This window comes from Nannospalax galili, unplaced genomic scaffold (genome assembly GCF_000622305.1).
Source record: "Nannospalax galili isolate Female #2095 unplaced genomic scaffold, S.galili_v1.0 scaffold1191, whole genome shotgun sequence".
NCBI classification, from domain to species: Eukaryota; Metazoa; Chordata; class Mammalia; order Rodentia; family Spalacidae; genus Nannospalax; species Nannospalax galili.
Genome location: NW_008330570.1, coordinates 1,569,811 through 1,592,932, shown reverse-complemented (window position 1 = coordinate 1,592,932; position 23,122 = coordinate 1,569,811). Strand labels below are relative to the sequence as shown.

The 23,122-nt window shown below is 43.7% G+C and overlaps 2 protein-coding genes across 5 annotated transcripts in view; both read right to left on the bottom strand.

Moving 5' to 3' along the window:
* Window positions 1–162: 162 nt before the first annotated feature.
* On the bottom strand, window positions 163–7,510 carry Tp53i3 (tumor protein p53 inducible protein 3). 2 transcript variants are annotated; one of them, XM_008848767.3, is made up of 5 exons: window positions 7,020–7,505; window positions 4,125–4,392; window positions 2,771–2,983; window positions 1,058–1,254; window positions 163–458 (listed from the first exon to the last, which is right to left on the bottom strand). In XM_008848767.3, exons 1-5 carry the CDS (start codon window positions 7,155–7,157, stop codon window positions 276–278), a joined length of 999 nt encoding a protein of 332 aa, XP_008846989.1. In that variant the 5' UTR covers window positions 7,158–7,505; the 3' UTR covers window positions 163–275. The 2 variants fall into 2 exon arrangements, with proteins under 2 accessions (XP_008846989.1, XP_008846996.1); XM_008848774.3 differs by lacking the exon at window positions 1,058–1,254 and having other exon boundaries at window positions 349–458; window positions 7,020–7,510.
* Window positions 7,511–15,813: 8,303 nt separating this feature from the next.
* Window positions 15,814–23,122, bottom strand: part of Pfn4 (profilin family member 4) — a 35,014-nt gene continuing 27,705 nt past the window's right edge. For all 3 annotated transcript variants that reach the window (XM_029553897.1, XM_029553894.1, XM_029553891.1), the window contains one exon: window positions 15,814–16,839. In XM_029553897.1, coding sequence (XP_029409757.1) covers window positions 16,766–16,839 — 74 coding nt within the window. In that variant the 3' untranslated portion in view covers window positions 15,814–16,765. The remainder of the gene's footprint in view (window positions 16,840–23,122) is intronic.

The window sequence follows — 23,122 nt, the reverse complement described above, 5'->3', positions numbered from 1 at the left end:
GGCGGGTGCTGGAGAAGCGGAGCCCTGCGGGGCCCCCCCTGCCTGTGACTCTAGGCCTGGGCCTGGGCCTCTGGTTGTGTATCAGCTGACGATCCTGACTTCCACCTCTGCTCCCCGCACCCCTCCCCTCGCTCCTGCGTCCCCATAGTGAGCACTCCGCCCTTCACATCCTCTCTTTTATTTCCTTAGACCAGCTTTACACGCCGGATCTGGAAGTAGAATCTGCCCCAAGATTGCTTTGGGATGGCCGTGTCCTGTGCTTGTCTCCTCCTCCTTCACTGGGGCAGCTCCAAGACTATTTTGCCCACGTTCCTGTTAGCCTCCATGTATTTATGGGCCGCTTGGATATCAGTCACTGGGTAGACTCTGTCCAGAACCGGCAGCAGACGTTGGGGGCTGTTCTTGGAGAAGTGAGGAAGAATTTGCTCCGTGAAAGTTTTCACCAGAGTTTGCTTGTACTAAGGAAAAGAAGAACAGCAACCTGAAGAGTGGTCTTATCCCTCCACTCCCCATCCTGCTTAACCCTAATGCTCTCTGACCATCTGAAACAGCACACTCCTTTCACTTCCCACCATGTAGGTGCTTGCTGTCAAATGTACAACTCTGTTCTGTACCAGGTAAAGACTGAAGTACATACAATACTGGTGTGACAGACTTACATATTGTCAGTGCAAAAGGGACTCTTAAGCTTTCCTCTTCCCCATTCGGTGTGAAACTGTGATGGAATGAATACATTCCCCAAACTGGCATCTGCTAGAACACTACAGGGGAAGATTTTAGGGACATAAAACCTGTTGAAGATAGAGGCTTACTTACCTAATAGGCTTTCTTAGAACACTTGAGTCCTACCTTGAAATTTTCTGATAGAAAATTATATATATGAAGTATGGGATGTGTCCAAGGCTTCTGTTGACTAATCTGAATTAGTTGTCTGAAAAGTTAATGTACTTATCCACCAGGTGGCAGGTTTCTTGATAGGTGCCCTAAGGTAAGCTATGCCTGGGGATAGTGCAAAAGCACAGTTTTCTGTGTTTGTATGGTATTTCTTTTCACTCACCTTTTTGTTCCTAGATCTCAGCAAACTAGCGATCAGATTTCCTCGCTTAAAAAGTAGCTTTGAAAGGAGGGGCCCACTGACATCACCTCCACCTATCAGACCATAGAGAATCCAGCGGCCATCAAGAGCTAGGCAGTTGACGTTCTTCTCCCAATAGGATCCGCCTATGCAGTCTAGAATAAGATCAACTCCAGCACCTTACATAGGAAATAGATTGGTAATATTAGACAGAACGTTAGGTACAAAATAGGTTTCGTGGTATATTTGTGGATATTGGGGTAAAAATAAATAGAGGGAATCAAATGTGGAACCTGTAATCCCAGTGCTTGGGAGAAGAGGCAACAGAATCTCATATTCAAGGCCAGTCTGGGCTACATAGTGAGACCTTACCTCAAAAATTACAAATCAGGACTGAAGAGATGGCTCAGCAGTTAAAAGCACTGGCTGCTCTTGCAAAGGACCAGGTTTGGTTTCCAGCACCCACATAGTGACTAACAACACTCCTTAACTCCAGTTCCAGGGGCTCTGATGCCCTGTTCTGTCCTCTGTGGGCATTGTACAACACTTGTGCACTTAAATGCATGCAGGCAAAACACTCATACATAAAATATAAATAAACAAAATACAAATGTTAAATGTGTATGTTGGAACTAGAAACATTGACTATAGAAATATCATTTTAAGTGGAGTTTGAGTAACAGAACTCTATCATAGCATGTGTTATGTAGTTCATCTTTTATGATTTCTTGACCCTGCCTCATCACAGAAAGAGAAATGGGGCAACATCAAGACCTGACATCTCATCTCATCTCAAGAATACAGTCCCACTGGTATCCAGGTATGGGTAGGAATAGTAAAGAGGAAGTCCATCCCAGACTACAGAGCAGACTGATCTGTTTACATCTAAGTTACAAATTATTGCACTGGGTTATCAGAATCACAGTTTGCTAATTTTGTTTTTATCTCTCCTTTTCTATGCATATGAAAAGCAAAAAAGAATAGAAAATAACCAGATATTTAGCTAAAGATGTAGCTCAATTGGTAAAGTATTTGCCTAGAATGCATGAAGCCCTGGGCTTTATCCCCAGAACCATATAAACTGGGGGACATGGCACACACTTGTAATCCTAGCATTCAGGAGATGGAGATAGGAAAATTGGAAGTTCAAGGTCACTCTTGGCTATATAGTAAATATAGACTGGCCTCGGATACATGAAACCCTGTCTCAAAAATATCCAGATTTGGAATTGGAAAGCAGAGATACATCTGCTTATCCTATCTCCAACCCTACTATGCTGGACTCCGGTGTGGTCTGTGTTCCACGCGTCCTGTTAACTCACTACAGAGTGGCTGGTTGGGAAGAAGAGGTCCTGAATAATTCCAAGTCAACTCTGTATTATTATGCAGTTTCTAAAGCATGTATGAGTCATGTCACTTGCAAGATTAGGGATGTAGCTGTCAGTGGTAGAGTGCTACCCCTGGATGCACAAGGCCCTGCATGGAACCATTGGGTGGAGGCACATGGAAATCATCTCAGACCTAAATGCTGACTGCCAGTCTCCCCTGGTCAAACACCAGCATGCACGAATTTGGCCAGGGCAGCTGTACTGGGCTCAGCAGAGTTGAGATATATCCAGAGTACTAGCCACCATGGACTGGGGAGGATTTTATCATCTTTTCAATACCTGCTAAGTAGCACAAACAGTTCTTTACCTTTAGTGAATCTCAGAGTTGCTTCAGAAAAGTCTTCTTCTTTGTAATTGAATCCAGCAGCTGCTCCAAGCTTTTCTGCCATCTGAAGCTTATGCTCGGAGCCAGCCGTGACCAGAGGAATAGCGCCAGCTATCTGAGTCAGTTGGATGGCAGCTGTACCCACACCACTTGATCCTGCGTGGATTAGCACAAATTCTCCTGCCTGAACATGGCCTGTGACAAAAAGTATAAGAAGTTTTCACTCTGCCATCGGACTGTAGGAATACACATACCCACACAGGCATAGCCTACCCTTGGACCAAGTACCAAATCTCTTGCTTTCTGAATGGAGCATATTGACAGTTATTTTTTTGTCTTACTGTACTGCTGCCTTTGAACAAGTGGGAAATGAACTTTAGTAACAAAACTATTGGTAGCCACATCCATGATCTCTGTTTGAATGTATGATAAAATACTCAAACGCATGTCTTTGACCTACACACTTGAATAAGCAAGAATAACCCCCATTCCCTTTATTATCACCTAAAGCCAATCCTTTATCTGAATCTGGCTTCAGCTGGTCTTACTGGTCTAGGCATCATACACAGACACCAGGCTCCTCTTCGAAAAATGGAACTTTCTTTATGATCTTTCTCAAAATGCTAAGTGGTTCTCTATTGGCTTTGCATTGAGTCCAGGCAGTCTGGCATTCAAAACCATCACAATCTGAACAGCCTTATCATTCATAAATGGCAATAGCAGTCTTCCATCTCTGAGTGGATGGGCTGCCATCTCCTTGATGCTCTTTCTTGGGCCACCTTGATGTACCTTCTGTCCATCACAACTCATGTTCTTCTGTTCCTAAAAGCCTTCCCTGGCCACCCTTGCTCACACTAGCTTTTCCCATCTCAGACTTCAGTTGCAGTTAGAGGTAAAACTACCTTTCCAAACTCTATAGCTATATATTTTCTTTCCTGCTTTTCCTCTTTCTCTCCCCCCTCTTCCTTCCTTCATTTCTTTTTCAGTGCTGGAGATCAAACCCAGGTCCTTTAGCATGCTAAACAAATGTTCTACCACTGAGATACATCCCACCCTTACCCTTCTATTGCATTGGCCCCAAAGAGAAGTCAGCATTATTTGAGAAGCAGAAACTGCTCCTGGGTCTTGTGTTAAGATGTGCACAGGCCTTCTATCAGCTAACCAGCATTCTCAGCCTCTATATGAAACCATTATAATGTGGTTTGTTTGCCTGGCATTTGTGATACAGCAGGATTGGGTAGTGGGGCTGGCTTTCCTGGAAGATTGCTGGAGTTTGGAGAGGCTGGTTCATTGGGGAGCTGAGCTACATTGTATAGAGTGAGCAGGGGCTTCCTACCTAAGAGATGTAACAATTGGAAGGCAGTAAGCCAGGCCTCTGGGATGGCTGCAGCCTGAGGTAGGGTCAGTCCCTCTGGGATGGGCATGAGGAGCTCTTCAGGAACAGTGACATACTGAGCTTGGCCTCCACCAGGCAGCAGGGCCATGGCTGAATCCCCAATCTTCCAGTGTCCCTGGCAGCCAGGCCCCAACTCAACCACATGTCCAGATGCCTCAAGTCCCAAAATGCTGCTGGTTCCTGGGGGTGGGTCATACTGGCCTTGTCTCTGCAAAGAAAGAGGCACATCAAGTAGGGATATGATTAGAAATCTATGTCACCATCCCTGGCCCCTCTCCAGTAGATCTTCATTTTCTCAAACAAACAAAAAATTCAGAATGAAGTCTGGTTTTGTAAGCAAGTAAAATGTGGAGGAGGGTAGCGCTTGGCTTATGTAAATAAAAGACTATAGGTCACATAATCAATTTGTACCATAACTGGTTGGGTCCTCAGTTATTTCATGTAAACCCTTTGTTTTATAAATAAAGAAACCGGCCAGGGCAGAGAAATGCCTTATCCAAGACTAATAAATTAGCAGAGGGATCATGAATGAAACTGGACTTCTCAGTAATTGCTGACATTTAAAAAAATATTTTATTACTTTTATTATTTTATGTGTACATGTGTTTTGCCTGCATATATGTAAGTGTACCACATGTGTGCAGTGTCTGCAGAGGCCAGAGGAGGGTGTTAGAACTCCTAGAACTGGAGTTTCAAACAGTTGTTAGCCACCATGTAGGTACTGAAATTCAAACCTGGATTCTCTGGAAGAACTGCAAGTATTCTTGACCACTGAGCCATCTCTCCAGTTTGATTACTGACATTTATTGAGGAGCAGGCTCTATACTTGCCCCTGGCCTCAAAAACTTTAAATCATAAGGACCTCCTACCTGGAGTTTTGCATCAGAACCACCAAGGAACTTTTTCAAACTACAATTGTCTGGGCCCTGATATGCTTATTTGAAAAAGTTCCCTAGCTGATTCTGATGCACATTTCTCTGTGTATGTGCACATATATGTGTATGTGCACTCACACACGTGTATGCATGCATCTGGAGGTCAGAGGTTGACATTAAGTGTCCTTCTCAATTGCTCTCCACTATATATGTTGTTTTGGTTTTGTTTTATGTTTTTTGAGAAGGGTCTTCCTGTAGCTCCAACTGGCCTGGAACTTTCTATGGCGACCAGGCTGGCCTCAATCTCACAGAGATCTGCCTCTCTGCCTCCCAAGTGCTGGGACTAAAGGTGTCCATCATGCCCTGCCCTCCACTTCATATTTTGAGGCAGAATCTCTCACTGAAACTGGAGCTTACCTATTCAGCTAGACTGGCTGTTCAGCAAGCTTCAGGGATCTTCCTGTCTCTGCCACCCCAGCATTGGGATTACAGGCACACCAGGCTTTTCATGTGAGTGTCAGGGATCCAAACTCAGGTCTTCATGCTTGCTCCACAAGCACTTTTTGAACTGAGTTATCATCCTAGCTCCTGATGCACTTCTAACTGACCCCAATCTACTTAGCTGTAAGATACCATGCCAGGTTTATGCAGTGCTGGAGATCAAAGCCAGACCCTCGTGTATGTTAGGCAAGTGCACTACCAACTGGGCTACACATTCAGCTTTCCTTCCATCTACAAATCTGCTTTTATTTATTTACTGTTTGCTTTTGTAGTACCGGGGATCCAATCCAGGAGCTTGAGCATGCTAGGCAAGTGTTCTACCACTGAATTATACCCCTAGCCCTACTTCATTCTGTTTTTATTGTTCTTGGTTTTGTTTTGTTTTGCTTCTACAAGGTCAAACTCTGGGCAACCCTCCTGCCTCAGCCTCTAAAGTGCTGGGATCACTCATTCCTAAAACTGCAGCCAGGAGTAATCTCAGCACTCTGGAGACTGAAGTGGGAAATTCTTATGTTTGAGGTCATCCTGGGCTACATTTGGTGACCCTATTTCAAAATTTAAAAAATAAAAAATTTAAAACAATAAATAAATACAAAATAAAAGTTGCCTAGGCACATTCTATTTCATGGTTGGACTGCAACTTTTTTCCTAAACTAATGAGTTTATTGGGGTTACTTACAAGAGTATAGGTGAAGGGTTAGAGTGGACTATATATAACAACAATCAGTCCACATTGGTGCACCCTTAGGATATGCTCCTATCTTAACTGAAAGCCAGCCTATTTTCAAAAGGGACTGTTAAATAAGGATCATGGGCTGAAGATGGGTCAAATTCAAGGCCTGGAGAGAGTCCTAACTGATTTTAATTAATAAGTACTTCTTTTCAGTTTGGATTCCACTGGTACATCAGTTCAGCTGGTCATTTACTAAACAGAGGATAGGAATATGAAGGGACCTTACCTAACTTTATCCTAGGTCTTCAGTTTCTTTAACTGTAGAATATTAAATGGGGTTGTCCAAGGAGTGAATTAGGGGTAAAGCCCAAATCCCCCTGCACACCATTCTCTCCTCTCCTGTTTCTCTCTGTCTCTCTCTCTGTCTCTCTGTCTCTGTCTCTGTCTCTCTCTGTCTCTCTCTGTCTGTCTCTGTCTCTCTCTCTCTCTCTCTCTCTCTCTCTCTCTCTCTGTCTCTCTCTCTCTCTCTCTCTCCCTCTCTCCCTCCCCCCCGGTAACGGCTCTCTCTCTCTCTCTCTCTCCTTCCCTCCCTCCCACCCGGTAAAGGCTCTATCAGTGAGCTCCATCCTCAGCACAGACCCTTATTTAAACACAGGGGCTATTTGGCTTTGGATCTCAAAATCCCCATCCTCACAAGTCCAGTTTTCTCAGTCTGGTCAGTTCATTGAAGACTGAGGTTGAGCCCTGGAGTCCCACCCTGCACCAGTCACTGGGACCCCTGGGTACCTGGAGTAAGTCCGCCCTGTTCAGGGCGCTGGCCGCCACTTTGAGGAGGACTTCCCCCTCTTTCGGGCATGGTTTGGCCACCTCCTTCAGGTAGAGGTTTTCTGCTCCGCCGGGCTGATCAAAGTGGACGGCCAGCATGCTAAGAACACAGGGTGGGCAGGCAGAAGCCCCAGTCTCTGGTCAGAGGAGGGCAGAACAAGCTGGTGCAACTCCCCTGCAGGCAGGATCCTGCAGTCTCTAGATTGGTCCCCTACCCGAGAGACTCCAGTCCAGCACTAGATGCAGCAGATCCCGGAAAACCTTGAATGACCGTAGCAAATTACTGTTTCCGGATTGGAAACCCCAGTCCCGGTCGTCGGGCCCCTACAGACCTTGGCAGTTACTTATTAAGCAGGTTCAGCTGGTGCTGTGCGGCCTTGGCTCCTGTGGTGGCTGGAGGCCGCACCCCTGAGTCCTGGAACCTGCAGAATGGATGCCCGAACTCTGGACCCGCCAAGGGGCGGGACTAAAGAGACCAGCCCAGCACTTCGTGCTTTTCACTTTATGCAAAGCTATATAGATTGGCAGATCAGATTTTTCTTTTCTTCAGATTGGGGGGAGGGAGGGAGCCATTCCAGCTCTCATTTCAAGGAGAGAAAACGTCTCTTTTTTTTTTTAAAAAAAAAAAACTTTTTAAAAATACTTTATTTTTTAAATTTTATGTGTATGCGTGTATTGCCTGCATGTAGGTAAGTGCACCCGTGTCCTGCAATGCACGCGGAGATCAGAAGAGGCAAACCCGTGTCTTCTGCAAAAAAAAAACCAGTGTTGTTAACCGCTGAGCCATCTCTTCCAGCCCGGAAAACCTCCTTCTCTAGAACAATGTAAACTCAACTCAGTAAGACCAGGATAGGTTTCTTTCCCAAACAATCCAGGCTCTTGGTACATTAATGCTATAGCTGTGGCATCTTGTGGACAGGTATCTTTAATACCCAATGAAGGCCAGATACTGCTGAGAAAAGAGGGGGAGGGAGAGAGGGAGGGTCCTGGGGTTCTTAGGGCTGCCTCCCACTTTCTGACAGTCCTAGGGGACAAACAGCCCAATGAGATGGTTTGGGGCTGATTAAAAGCTGTATGGGGGTGCTGGAGAAATGGCTCAGCAGTTAAGAGCACTGGCTGCTCTTGTAGAAGACCTGGGTTCGGTTCCCAGCACCAACATGGCAGCTGTTTGTAACTCTAGTTCCAGGAAATCCGAATCCCTCTTCTGGCCTCCGTGGGCACTTCACAACAAGGGTTCATTTACATACATGCAGGCAAAACATTCATACACATAAAATAAAAAATTTAAAAAGGGTTGGAGAGTGGGGTGAGGTGGCATGTGCCTTTAGTCCCAGCACTTAGGAGGCAAAGGCAGGTGGATCTCTGTGAGTTCCAGGCCAGCCTGGCCTACATAGTGAGTTCCAGGCCAGCTGGGGCTCCAGGGAGACCCTGTCTCAAAAATACAGTCCCCTCCCCACCAAAAAAAATAAAGGGCTGGAGAGATAGCACAGAGATTGGGAGCACTGGCTGCTCTTGCAGAGGACCGGGTTTGAGTACCAGCACCCACATGAGGAACAACCATTCTTAACTCCAGTTCCAGGGAATCTGACACCCTCTTCTGGCTTCCATGAGCACTGCACACACGGTGCACTTCTATGTAGGCAAAACATTCATACACATAATAAAAATAAAAAATTTTTAAACTGTATGGGACCAGGTGGAGAGTGGGATGGGATGGTGAAGCTCAGTGGTAGGGAGATGTGCTGTGCTCTGGATATAGGTTCCATCTGCAGAACTGGAAAATAGAATAATAAAGTAATGCTGTATTAATAGACTGCATCAGGAATTCTTTTTAAAGATATTTTATACATTATTTTTATTTTATGTGTTAGTGTATGCATGTATGTAAGTTCACCCATGCCATCCAATGCTCATGGAGGTTAGAAGAGGGTGTTGAATCCCATGAAACTGGAGTTAAAGACAGTTGTTAGCAGCCATGTGGGTGCTAGGAACCAAATTCAGGCCCTCTGCAAGAGCAGACAGTGGTCTTAACCACTGAGCCATCTTTCCAGCCCCTATATCAGGAATTCTTGATGTTGGCACAGTTGACATTTAGTATTAGGTAATACTTGGTTGAGGGAGATTATCCCATGTACTGTATGATGTTTACCACCCCAAAATACCCAGTTAAGTAATTAAGAACTGTCTCCAGACATTGTCAGATGTACTGTGAGGGGTCTCTGGGGCACCACCAAGTTAGGAGAGTAGATACAGCCAGTACAGAGTCACTTGCTTATAATCTCTGTGACTGTGGAGGTTGAGACAGGAATATTATTAATTCAAGGCCAGTCTGGGCAACAAACACAGATTTTGTCTTTATTTATTATTATTATTATTATTATTATTATTGTTATTTTATTATTTTTGTCTTTTTGAGACAGGGTCTCCCTGTAGCCCCAGCTGGCCTGGAACTCACTATGTAGACCAGGCTGGCCTCGAACTCACAAAAATCCGCCTGCCTCTGCCTCCCAAGTGCTGGGATTAAAGGTGTGTGCCACCATGCCTGGCTATTTCATTATTTTTAATATAACATTTAAAATTTATTCTTTGAGAATTTCATACATGCACATAATAAATTTTAATCAAGAGACCTTGTCTTTAGAAAAAGGGAGGGGGTTGAGGCTGGAGAGATGGCTCAGTAGTTAAGAGTACTTGCTGCTTTAGTAGAAGACCTAGGTTCAATTTCCAGCACCCATATCAGATGGCTCACATCCACCTGTATGTAACTCCAGTTTTAGGGTCTCTACCTCCCTCTTCTGGCCTCTGCAGGTACCTGCACACATGTGGTACACATACACTCAGACACATGCATATATAAAATCAATTTTTTAATTAAAAAAATTTTATGTGTATGCATGTATTGCCTGCATATATGTAAGTGCACCCATGTTGTGCAATGCCTATGGAGGACAGAAGAGGCCACTGGATCCCCTGGAAGTGGCGCTACGGACAGTTGTTAGCTGCCCTGTAAGTTCTGGGATTTGAACCAGGGTCTTCTGCAAGAACAGCCAGTGTTCTTAACCACTGAACCATTTCTCAACCCCAAGAAATTTTTTTTTAAGTAAGAAAAACTGGATGTTTTGGTCATTCTTATAACTTATGTATTGGATATATCTTGCTACTTGATGGTCAGATTCTAGTGTCTCCGAGCAAGGATCATTCCCCAAGGTACACAAGAAATTTGGCACTTAAAGAATAAGATCTAATCTCAATAGCACTTTTGTGAAAGAAATATGAAAGTTGTCAGTACCAAAATGGAGTTGCTTGTCAACCCTACCCAACAAAAAGAAAAAAAAGGCAGATTATAAGTGAAGGTTCTTTTTTTTTCTTTTTTTTTTTTTTTTTTTTTTTGGTTGGGTCTTTTTGAGAAAGGGTCTCCCTGTAGCCCCAGCTGTCCTAGAACTCACTGTGTAGACCAGGCTGGCCTTTAACTCACAGAGATCTGCCTGCTTCTGCCTCCTGAGTGCTGGGATTAAAGGCATGTACCACTACGCCTGGCTTAACAAGTGAAGGTTCTTATGCATGACTGCTTGATTATAACTATCATGGAAGTCACAGGCTAGATCTTGCATAGAGGCCACCACAATCTTATATAAAAGGGACTTCTATGCCTAAGTGTGGTACCATTTGCCTTTAATCCCAGATACTCAGAAGGCTGAGGTAGGAGAATCATGAACTAGATCTAGACCAGACTGGGCAACACAGTGAGAATCCATCTGAGAGAGAGAGACAGAGAGACAGAAAGAGACAGAGAGAGAGATCACTTTTACAGAGGCATCTACCTAGGGCCCACCTGTTCAAATCCTGACTAATGCCATTATTGTTATCAATCATTCTAACCAAGGATTATTATTACAAAATGTCTGATGTAGTCCTTATTTCTGTCTTTAAATACTGCCCCTTGCCTCAACCTCTTTACAAAGGACCACAGTTTACTGCAGCACATGTGGTCCCATTACAATACTGGTCTCAATAAACATTATGCTTCAGAGAACTTCTTTCTGATTTTTAAAAATTTAGATTAAAAAAAAGTCAAAATAACAAAGGGGTTGGGGATTTAGCTCAGTGATGGAGTGCTTGCCTAGGAAGTGCAAGGCCCTGGGTTTGGTCCTCAGCTCCGAAAAAAAAAAAAAAGACAAAAAAATTTATGTTGACAAATCTCCCCCTCTCAAGTAGAGAAAATGTTCTCATTGTTTTTGAACATTATTCATTTATTTTTTAAATTTGTGTGTGGGGCATAACATGATGCATGTGTGGAGGTCAACTTTGTGGAGTCATTTCTCTCCTTCCACATTTACATGGGTTCTGGGGTCAAACTCAGTTTGCCAGGCTTGTGTGGCAAGCATCTTTACCTGCTTAACCATCTTGCTGACCAAACATTCTCATTCTTTTGTTTTTGTCTTTTTGAGACAGGGTCTCCTTGTAGCCCCAGCTGTCCTGGAACTCACTATGTAGACGAGGCCGGCCTTTAACTCCCAGAGATCTGACTGCCTCTGTCTCCCAAGTGCTGGGAATAAAGGTGTGTGCCACCACACCTGGCTCAGTCTTTTTTTTAAAAGAATGTTTTGCCTGCACATGTACTACAAGTGTGTGTAATGCCTGCAGAGGCCATAAGAAGGCATTGGATCCCCTGGACCTGGAGTTACAGATGGTTGTTAGCTGCCATGTGGGTGCCGGGAACAGAACCCAGGTCCTCTGCAAGAGCAGCCAGTGCTCTTTTTTAAAAAATTAATTTAGTTTTATTTTATGCATGTTAGTGTTTTGCCTGCCTGCACATAAGTGTACCTGTGTCTTGCAATGCTCACTGAGCCAGAAAAGGGTGTCAGATCCCCTAAAACTGAAATCACAGACAGTTGTTAACCACCATGTGGGTGCTGGGAACTTAACTTGGGTCTTCTGCAAGAGCACCCAGTGTTCTCAACTGCTGAGCCATCTCTCCAATCCCAACATTCTCATTCTTTAAGGCCCTGTTTTCTCATCTCCCATGAGGACTCTTCAGAAGGCTCCATTCCCCATCCCATGTTGAATCCCATCTAAGTCTGTAATATCAGAAGAATATCTCAAAATATGGCCAAAGCCAGGAAAGAAGTAACGTGCATGGAAAAGGTTAACCCTCAGACTTGTACAAAAAGATGATTAGCTTGTGGAGCATGCCAGGTCTCTGTGCCTTTGAGAGATTCACATGGAGCAAATGGGTAGGCTGAGGAAAGGATAAGAAGAGGGAGCCCAAAGCGTAGGAAGTCTTCTCGCCTATTTACACACCTTCAGCTTACACAGGTGGAAACTGTGTCCCCTCCAACACCTATAGGCCTAGAGTCTTTTATGGAACCTCCAACAATCAGAAATTAGCTTATTGAATGGGGGCCATCAGCCAGAGTTAAGATTTATCAGGACAAATGAAATATGGACTAGCAGATTAGAGCAGCTGGAAGGAAGAAACAGGCCAGGTGCATACATATAATCCCATTACTTTGGAAGGCGACAGGAAGACCTTGAGTTTGAGATCAGCTTCCACCTCACCTTGTATAGCTACAACAAAAATCAGTATAAATGTTCCTCAAAGTACTGGAAATAGAGCCACCATGTGACCCAGCTCTTGAAGGACTGTGAGCATGCCACAGAGATACTTTGCCCATTCATGTGTGCACAGCTGTGGCTCTTTTTTCTCTTTTGAAACAGGGTCTCATGTATCTCAGACTGTTCTCAAACTATGTAGCTGAGGCTAACCCTGAACATCTGATCTTTCTGCCTTGACCTCTCAAGTGCTAGACTTACATGCATGCACCACTATGCCCAGTTTATGTGGTAGGATTGAACCCAAGGCTTTGTGCATGCTAGGCAAACACTTTAAACTGAGCTACATCTTCAACCCATGAGTTTGTCTTTCCTCACATCCTCACCAGCATTTGTTGTCATTTGTTTTCTTAATGATAGCCATTCTGACTGCTGTGAGATAGAATCTCAGTTTTAATTTTCATTTACCTGGTAGCTAAGAATGTTGATCACTTTTCAAGAATTTATTGGACATTTTTATTTCTTCTTTTGAGAACTGTATATTAAATTCATTATTTCATTGATTTTTTTGTTTTTTCAGTTCTTTATATATCCTAGATATTAATCCCCTGTCTGATGTGCAGTTTGTGGAGATTTTTCCCCCATCCTATGGGCTATCTGGTCACCCTGGCAATTGTTTATTTTTCTTGGGGGAAGCCCTTTCATGTCCTATAATCTCATTTGTCTATTTTTTATTAAAATTGACTATTATTATTGCGTGTGTGTGTGTGTGTGTGTGTCTGTGTGTGTCAGGGGTATACACTCCTTCCAGCATGTGGCCTTCAGAGGACAACATTCAGGAGTCGGTTCTCTCCTTCCACCTTGTTGAGACAGAGTCTTGTTGTTTCTGCTGGTATGCTGCTGTATACTCCAGGTGTAGCTGGCCCACAAGCATCTGAGTGACCTTCCTGTCTCCATCTCCCACCTCACCTAGGAGTGCTGAAATTACCGATGCTTGACAGTATATCTCACCTTTTTTATTTTTTCAGCGCAGCAAGGACTTTTACCCACTGAGCCATCTCGCTGACCCCATTTGTCAACTCTTAAGATTATTTCCTGTGCTAATATAGTCCTTTTTGGAAAGTCTTTGCCTGTGCTAATTTCTTGAAGTTTTCCCCCTATAGTAGTCTTAAAGTTTCAGGTCTTGGGCCTGGAAAGATGGCTCAACTGTTAAGTGTGCTCCCTGCTCTTCCAGGTACACCAGTTTGGTTCCCAGCACCCACATGGGGAGGCTCCCAAATGCCTGTAACTCCAGCTTGAGGGGATATGAAGGTTTCTTCCAGCCTCCTTGGGCCCTCCCACACATACACTCACACAGACACAGACACATACACATAAAAAAGTTTCAAGCCGGGCGTGGTGGCACACATCTTTAATCCCAGCACTTGGGAGGCAGAGGCAGGCGGATCTTTGTGAGTTTGAGGCCAGCCTGGTCTACATAGTGAGTTCCAGGACAGCTGGGGCTACAAGGAGACGCTGTCTCAAAAAAGACAAAAAAAAAAAAAAGTTTCAAGTCACTGAGCGTGTTGGCACACCCCTTTAATCCCAGCACTAGGGAGGCATAGGCAGGCAGATCTGTGTAAGATCGAGACCAGCCTGGTCTACATAGTATGTTCCAGGTCAGCTAAGGCTACAGGGAGACCCTGTCTCAAAAAGACCCCCCAAAAAGTTTCAAGTCTTATATTAATGTCTTCAATCCATTTTGAATTGATTTTTGCTCAAAGTGAGAGGTATGGATCTAGTTCCATTCTTCTACATGTGAAAATCCTGTTTTCCCGCACCATGTGTTAGAGGCTGTCTTGTCTCTAGTGTATGTTTTTCTTCATTTATCCAACATAGCTATTGGACATAGATATGAGCCACTTTTTAGGTATTTGGAATACTTTGCTGAACAAAATTGACACATTTCTCACCCTCCTTAGCCTTACCTGTTAGTAGGATGGAACAATGGATAGAAATCCCAAACCCGAAATTACATGTCATATCCATAGTGGATAAGTACTGCATAGAAGCATGCATGCATATATGTTTAAAGATGTCATTCTGAGGCATGAGCTGTGGAAGCCTCTGGTGTAGAAGAAACTTTTTTCCCATGATTTTATTTGTGTGTGTGTGTGTGTGTGTGTGTGTGTATACAGGCAAAGGCAAGTGAATGCCAGAGTACAGGTAAAGATCAGAGAACAACTTGTAGATGTTCAGTTCTCTCCTTCTGCCCTGTGGCTGCCAGGGATCTAACTTAGGTCATCAGGCTTGGCAGCAAGCACCTTTACCAGTGATTCGTCTTGCCAGCTCTGATAGCTGTTTTTTGTTTTGCTTTGTTTTTTTTGTCTTTTTGAGACAGGGTCTCCCTGTAGCCCCAGCTGCCCTGGAACTCACTATGTAGACCAGGCTGGCCTAGAACTCACAAAGATCCACCTGCCTCTGCCTCCCAAGTGCTGGGATTAAAGGCATGTGCCACCATGCCCAGCTGTTTTTAGTTTTTCTTTTTTTTTTAAGATCTATTTTATTGTTTATGTGTCTGTGTGTGGGTATGTACATGTGCATGCAGGTGCCTAAGGATGTCCAAAGAAGGCATTAGATCCTCTTGGAGCTGCAGTTACAGGCAGCTGTGAGCCCCCTAACATGGGTGCTAGGAATGGGAACTCAGATCCTCCAAAAGAGCAGCAAAGTACCCTTAACCATTGAGCCATCTCTTCAGCCCTTGATAGCTGCTTTCTGAAATGCATAATGGCTTCTCTTAAGGACATATTCTTAGAAAAGAGTGTTTTCTCTTCCTACATGTAGACATGGACTAACACAAGAGGCCTCAAGGAACCATCAGTCAGAAATTTCATGAATTTATCCATGTTTCTGCCACTTGATTCCCACTTCTTTTTCAAGGTATACTTTCCTTGAAGTGTCTAGTAATAATGCTTCATGACCAACTGAGAAATAATTTCATCCTTGCTATGTTTTGCTGGCTGTATGTGTAAGTTTATTTTTTTATTTATTTTTTATTTTTTGGTCTTTTTGAGACAGAGTCTCCCTGTAACCCCAGCTGGCCTGGAACTTACTGTGTAGACCAGGCTGGCCTTGAACTCATAGAGATTTGCCTGCCACTGCTTCCTGAGTGCTGGGATTAAAGGTGTGTGCCACCACAGCCCTGACTGCATCTGTAAATTTAAAATCTCAGTCTTTTCAGTTCCTGTTGAGCACTTGAGAACTTTAGTGATCTCCCCTTCCTAACTATATACAACAGAACCCTGAGATGGTTTAAACTCTGTATTTTCTGATTTAACATTATTTGAAGATGGTTCATATTTAAGGGATTTTCTGAGGTCTAAAGCCCTTCTTAGCAAGAACTCTCAGAAAGATCCAATTTTATTGATTCTGTCTCTGCTTTCTTGTGTCTCAGAGATCTGTTTCAACAATTGTAGGACAATCAGAAGCTCCTTCTTAATTGAATTTCAAACTGGGCAACTTTAGGAAGCACCCTTCTCTTCCCTTTCTTTTCCAGTATTGAGGATGAACCCAGGACCTTGTGCATGTGAGGCACGCACTCTACCACTGAGCTACATCTCCAGTTCTGTGATCCCTTTTGTGGAAGAATAGTGACTCTTCACTGCCCATGGAAGACCTGAACTGAAAGATATCCTCTGTGCAGATGGGGACAAACAGTTGAACCTTGGTGCTGACCTGACTCACATTGACCATAAATGCTGTCATAGCTATCTCCATGAGACAGGACTGGAACAGCTCCGGGATTACAAACCAGGGTTGTTGGTGGAGGACTCAGAGGGGAGATTTGGACCACTGGATGCCTGGGTTGGGATCAGCAATTGATTTTAGGTGGCAGGGCTGTTAGGAGGGTTGGAACCTCCATATCCACACAGTGCAGTAACTGGAAGGTGGTGAGCTAGGCCTCAGGGAAGACCAGAGCCTGGGTCAGGGTCAGTCTCTCTGGGATGCACATGAGGAGCCCCTCAGGGAAGACCAGAGACTGGGTCAGGGTCAGTCTCTCTGGGATTCACATGAAGACACCCTTCAGAGATTGCAGCATATGGATCCTTGTCCTTGTCTGGCAGTAGAGCCATGGCTGGGCCTCCAGGCTCCCAGTGTTTTTTCTCTGCAGTCAGTCAGGCTCCAGCTCTGCCATGTGTCCTGAGGCCTCTAGATCCAAACTGCTGCTGTTTCCTAGGGGTGGAGCATACTGCAGAGAGGGACACACAAAAAAGTGAGTTTGAAGAGAGAGTAAATGTCAGCCCTCTTTTCTGTTGGAGAGAAAAGGTGCTTGTTTGGAGTCTGCTTTGTTTTTTATGATGGAAGAAAACTCAGATGGTGTCCAACTAATTGCCACTCCAGTAAAAACACCTCCAAGGGGCCTTATCAGATATAGTCACTTAAGTCATGCTAGAAAGCCTATCCACAAGGTCTACCCAGCCACTCTTAGTCCAGAGGTCAGATGTGGGGTGGGGGTGTCACGGAGCTGGGAGGAAGGTTATCACTTTCATACTCTCACTCTCTCTCTTCCACCATTTCTTCATTTCCTCCTCCCTCCCTTTTTTCCTTCCTTCTCCTCTCTCTTCCCATGTTAGTTACTTGTCTTGTTGTTCTGACAAAATACCTGACAAAATCAATACAGAAGGAAGGGTTTGTTTTGGCTCACAGATCAAGGTAGAGTCCATCATGGCAGAAAGTCCTGATGGCAGGGGCTTGAGGCAGTTAGTCATATTGTATGCAGTCAGGAAGAAGCGAGCAATGAATGCATGTGCTCAGCTCACTTTCTCCTCCCCCTTTTGTATGTGTGTATATGTGTATATGTATGTGTGTTGTATGTGTTTAGGTGTGCATGCCTATACATCCATGTGTGTAGGTGAAAGACTGATGTCAGGTGTCCTCCTCAATTACCCTTCATCTTTTTTTTTTTTTGAGATGGAGTCTCTGATTGAATCTGGAGCTCAGTAATTTGGCTAGGTTGACTGGGCAATGAATTCTAAGGATCTTTCTGCTGGTGTTAGAGATATGTGCCACTCTACCTGGATTTTATATAGGGGCTGGAGATCTGAGCTCAGGTTCTCAAGTTTATACAGCAAGTGTTTTACCCACTGAGCCATCCTCCCAACTGCCTTGCTTTCTCCTTTTTATTCCAGTCCATGGAATGAATGGTAGCATTCACATGTACAGTGGATTGGTACCTCAAGTACCCTATTCTAGGTAATTCCTCACAGACATGTCCAGAGATTTGTTTCCACAGTGATTCCATAACCTTCAAAGTTGACAAGCAGGATTAATTATCACATCTCACCCCCAACCCCTACCCCCTTGGCTTCACCTTATAACCTGCCACTGTAGGCCCAGCTCACTGAGAGATTGCACATGATCAGGAGGGAATGTGTTGGTAGGCTCATACTATTGTCCATGATGTGGATGTGCTCTTTCTTCATTTTAGGAATGTAATATTATACAAACTGGGTTCTTGAGGGTACTCACCTGCCTCCCCCCTCCTCTAATAAAAGCTGTAATGACCATTTTCTCTCTGCCTAGAGCTCTGCCAGCCCTGTCTATAGTCCCCATGCTCACCAAGCTCTGGGTGCTTCTTTGGTTCTGAGCAGGAGTGTGGAAGGGTCATTGATCTCCCTTCTGGGGAGATAAATCATGTTTAGGGGAAGGAGTGGCCATCTTGTGTTTAGCTCTGAGATGGACACAGTGGCTGGTAGAGAGGAAGGCAGTACAACCATTGGAGGAGAGTGAAGATGAAGGGACAGAGATGGCTTTCAAAGCTGTGGGTATGATAGAGGAGAGCACCTGAGTCAAGGGGACAAGTCACAGTGCCTGATGTGCTTACTTGTGCCTTACAACACGAGGCAAAAGCAGGTGACATGCTCCTTTTCGTGTGGGGGTGGAATTTGACAATGGTCACAGAGTTAATTCATGACAGAATGTCCACTGGACTCCAGGACTTCTGAGTCAACATGTATGGCTGTCTTGTCAACTCCTACTGAAAGCTCCAGTGGAGAGAGAAAAGGATCAAAAGCAGAGAGAAGTAAGAAGCAAAGTAGTCAGACTTGCAACAGGAGGGACTGCCACAAAGCAGTGGGTGGCTAATGGGGAATCTTTTGTGCTACACAGATTGTTCTATTTCTGGGTATGTGATCCCCAACAAGATCACAGTAGATCTGTGGAAACTCCTGGTCCTATCCCCTTTCTGTGAAGATCCAGATTTTAGGGTCATTTCCCAGTGGCTAGTTGAAGGTCTATAGTCTACAGTGTTCACAGCTTCATCTTCTGCTTCTAAAGACTTTCCCGAGAAGTTTACCTGTTAGAAGAATGCACACTATCTCTTCTGTTAGGTATTAAGGGTGGAGTCCGGAAACCCTGATCTCCCGGTGATAAGGAGACATTATATTCATGTAACAATTGTATTGTTTTTTCTTTTTTTTTCTTTTCTTTTTGAGACAGGGTCTCCCTGTAGCCCCAGCTGACCTGAAACTTACTATGTAGACCAGGCTGGCTTTGAACTTACAGAGATCTACCTGCCTCTGCCTCCTGAGTGCTGGGATTAAAGGTGTGTACCACCATGCCCACCCAACAATTGTATTCTTATATAATCCTTTAAGCTTAGACTATTTTTTAGTTTCTTTTTGTTTTACTTTCTAGGTAGAGATCTTGAAATGCAATCCTGTGGGGTTTTATTACCCAGTGATGTTTTATTGTTCTGTGATGTTTTCATTACCCTGAGATGTTTTATTACTCTATAATATTTTGAAGCTCTGTGATACTTTCCACTTACTATGTCTAACTGCTGATAAAGATGTGAAACTAAGAAAATAAAAAGTTCCAGCCAAGTATTGAATAAAAAGTTCCAAATGGTTTAATGAGGCTCTGGGTTCAATTAGTCCAAGCAAAGTGTAGATCAAATGTGACAGATACCTAAACTTTTACCAGTGATAATCTGTTTTTGTAAGCTGCAATGACTGATCAATTCCTAGCCCAATTAGCCTAGCTATGGATCCAAAGGTGGCAGATGTCCTGACCCTCAAATATCTACTTTGTAGGCTATGATGACCAGTTAAACTCAGGAATTTTTCCTGAGACAACATGGCCCATCCTGAAAAGAGACATAGGGTCCAGGTGCCAGCCATAAAATGATGACATTAAAAAGGTCTATATAAGCTAGGCATGGTGGTGCACGCCTTTAATGCCAGCACTTGGAAGGCAGAGGCAGGTGGATCTCTGTGAGTTCAAGGCCAGCCTGGTCTACATAGTGAGTTCCAAGCAAGCTGGGACTACAGGGAGACCCTGTCTCAAAAAGATCAATAATAACAATAATAGTAATAAGTAAAAAATTAAAAGGTCTATATAATTCCCATTTTCAATTCTGTTCTGGACCCAGAAAATCTTGAAGCCTTTGTTGCTAATTTTGGGACCTCACACAGGAGAATGAAGAAACAAGCTTTCAGACTTTCTCCTGGGTGAATGCTTTGATCTCTTAGCTGTTCCAAGAGTGTTTTTTTTTTTGTTTGTTTTTGTTTTTGTTTTCTGTAACAAGGGCACAGCTATAGCTGCCCATCTGATAGGTAAGCAGGCTTGAGGGACTAACCTTTCCTGGCTGTCCGGCGGACTCCCAGTAAGTCCAAAGGTTCTGTGAAGTTCTGCTGAGTCACTTTGAGGCAGCAGCTTCTGGAGTCTCAACCCCAAGCTTGGGTAGCCCAACAGCTGGGTGGTGACTTGCCATCTGGATCAGCCTAAGGCTTGACACTCTCTAAGGAAGTTGGAGAAATTCACTATCCAGTAGTATGCCAGCCATCAGGACTGTCCCTGGGCTGTCCCTCCCCTTGCCCATGCCACTCCACCCTGAGGCTGGTGGGGCCAGTCCTAGGAGCCAAGATCCCAAGTATCAGGAAAGCTTTCAGGGGAGGGGAGGGCTGGTGGCCCCTCTGTCTACTCCTGTCTTCTAGGGGCTGTTTGACTATCTGTTTTGGCCATCTTCCTTGGCCCAATCCTCATGGCTCAGAGCCTCAGGCTTTTTATCTTAATCCAGAAAGTGATCTTTTTAATTCTCCAACACACAGTTATGAATTAGGAGTTTTATTAACTCTCTCCTGGATAGGAACGCTTTCCTAGGTAAATGTTAGGATTAAGAGTTGAAAGAGTCAAAAGTAGGAGAGAAAAAGTGACCAACCTCATACAATCCACAATGACCCTTTATTAGTCAATGAAGGGTGACTACTGACCAGCGGGAGTCTGCAGTAGTCAGGAGGGCCAAACAGCAGAGGAGCTTAAGTGCTTTTGGGTATGTAAACAGTCATGCAGGTTAGGTAGAGAATTCAAGGCCTGTCTTCTTTCAGATAAATAAGGGTCTCAGAAAGGTTTTCAAGAGAATATTTAAGGTTTGTATTTAGGGCCTATTTGCAGAAATTTATGCTTGGGGTCCTGGATGGGCTTGTTTGCAAAGCAAGAACTGCTTTACGGTTTGGGGCTTATGGAGGCTCATACACAAAGCACTTTTCAGGAATTAGATGTTCTTTTTTTTTTTTTTTTTGTCATTTTGAGACAGGGTCTTTCCTGTAACCCCACCTGTCCTGGAACTCACTATGTAAACCAGGCTGGCCTCGAACTCACAGAGATCTGCCTGCCTCTGCTTCCAGAGTGCTGGGATTAAAGGCCTGCGACACCACGCCCAGCCCTAGATGTTTCTTCTGGCTACCTAAAAATTTTTTTTATCTTAAATTTGAATAGTTTCAAAAGATAATGATTTCTGTTTTATCTACTGACAGGGGAGACTGAATACATTCAAGTGGTATAGTCATCGACATACTGAACTTTTAAACTCTTAATCAGGCTTTTAAATTCATTAAGTAGAATCCAGATTTCAAAATGTGATAATAATCACTCAACCAAAAAGACTCAAGCAAGCTCTTTACCAATTGGAAATTTTTACAATTTTATTTTTCTCGTGTGATGAGGCACTTCAGGACTGACCATAGCTCCTCCATGTTGCAGCCCCAGCTGCTCCCAGCAACTATAACCAAGAGGTAGTTGGCTCAAAGTTTGGCCCAGTTACCACGATGTGGGTTTGAGAAAAAGGTTAGCAGGTGCCAGATCGCTCTGACCAACTGCTTTTCTAAGCTTTTGTATTTTTCACTTGGCTTGTACCTGCAGCAGGAAGAAACTATTAGAAACTTTTCCTGAGCTATGAGAATCTATTGGGGTTGGGGGAGCTTTGATTTTTCTGTATAAAAGCCTACCCTGAGAAAGACTCTGGTGGGCTATAAAGACTTTCTTTTGGCTATTTTCTTTTCTTTTTTATCTGTTTTGGTCTTTTTGAGACAGGGTCTCCCTGTAGCCCCAGAGGTCCTGGAACTCACTATGTAGACCAGGCTGGCCTTGAACTCACAGAGATCAGCCTGCCTCTGCCTCCCGCGTGCTGGGATTAAAGGCGTGTACCACCAAGCCTTGCATTTGGCTATTTTCTGTGAGTGGTCTTACCTCATAACACTTGTAGCACCCATATTTTTATTCTACTTTTCTCATAGAATTGTATCCCACTATAGTTTATTCTTTACTTGTCATGTACATCTACAACAAAACTATGCATATGAACTGACACTAATTACAGATCCTATTTCCTATAACTACAGGGTATCAAGTTAATTTCTAGATCTACTGTTGTCATATTATTTGTTTATAATTTATGAAAATAACATTTACTACTTTTAAATATTAGTAACTATTAAATATAGAAATGAATATTTTGTTGTAATGACCCCCCATCTCTTAATGACAATTCATAGGGCTGAATTTTTCCCAATACTTATTATACCTGTAGATGAATAGTACTTATTGCTAGAAAGGGACTGGGTTCAACATTAGTTCTCTTCCTATTTTTCATTTTACTAGACAAGCTCTAAGAAACCTAATTTACATAAATTACATAGGAAAGGAAAAATTTCACTATGAGAATGCTCACCATTTCCTAAAATATTTCTTCATTATTTTTATTTTATGTGTATGAGTCTATTGCTTGCATGTAGGTAAGTATACCCATGTCATGAAATGCTTGTGGAGGTCAGAAGTGGACATCAGATCCCCTAGAACTGGAGCTATGGACAGTTGTTAGCCACCATGTAGGTGTTTGGAATTGAATCTGGGACCTCTACAAGAGCAGCCAGTGCTCTTAACTGCTGAGCCATCTCTTCAGCCCCATACTTCTTGAGTTACAGGATAAAAATCCAAAAACCTATGTTTTTTTTTTTTTTTCGCGACAGGGTCTCCCTGTAGCCCACCTGGCCTGGAACTTGCTATACAGATCAGGTTTGCCTTGAACTCACAGTCACCTGTCTCTGCCTCACTGGGGCTGGGATCCCACTTGGCTATGACTTATCATTGAAAATGATCTTTAATGATTTATTAGCTGACAACTTAATTAGGTCTTGCCTCAGTATTGTTAATGACAGAGATTTGGAAACCATCCATTCTTAAAGGATTTGTTC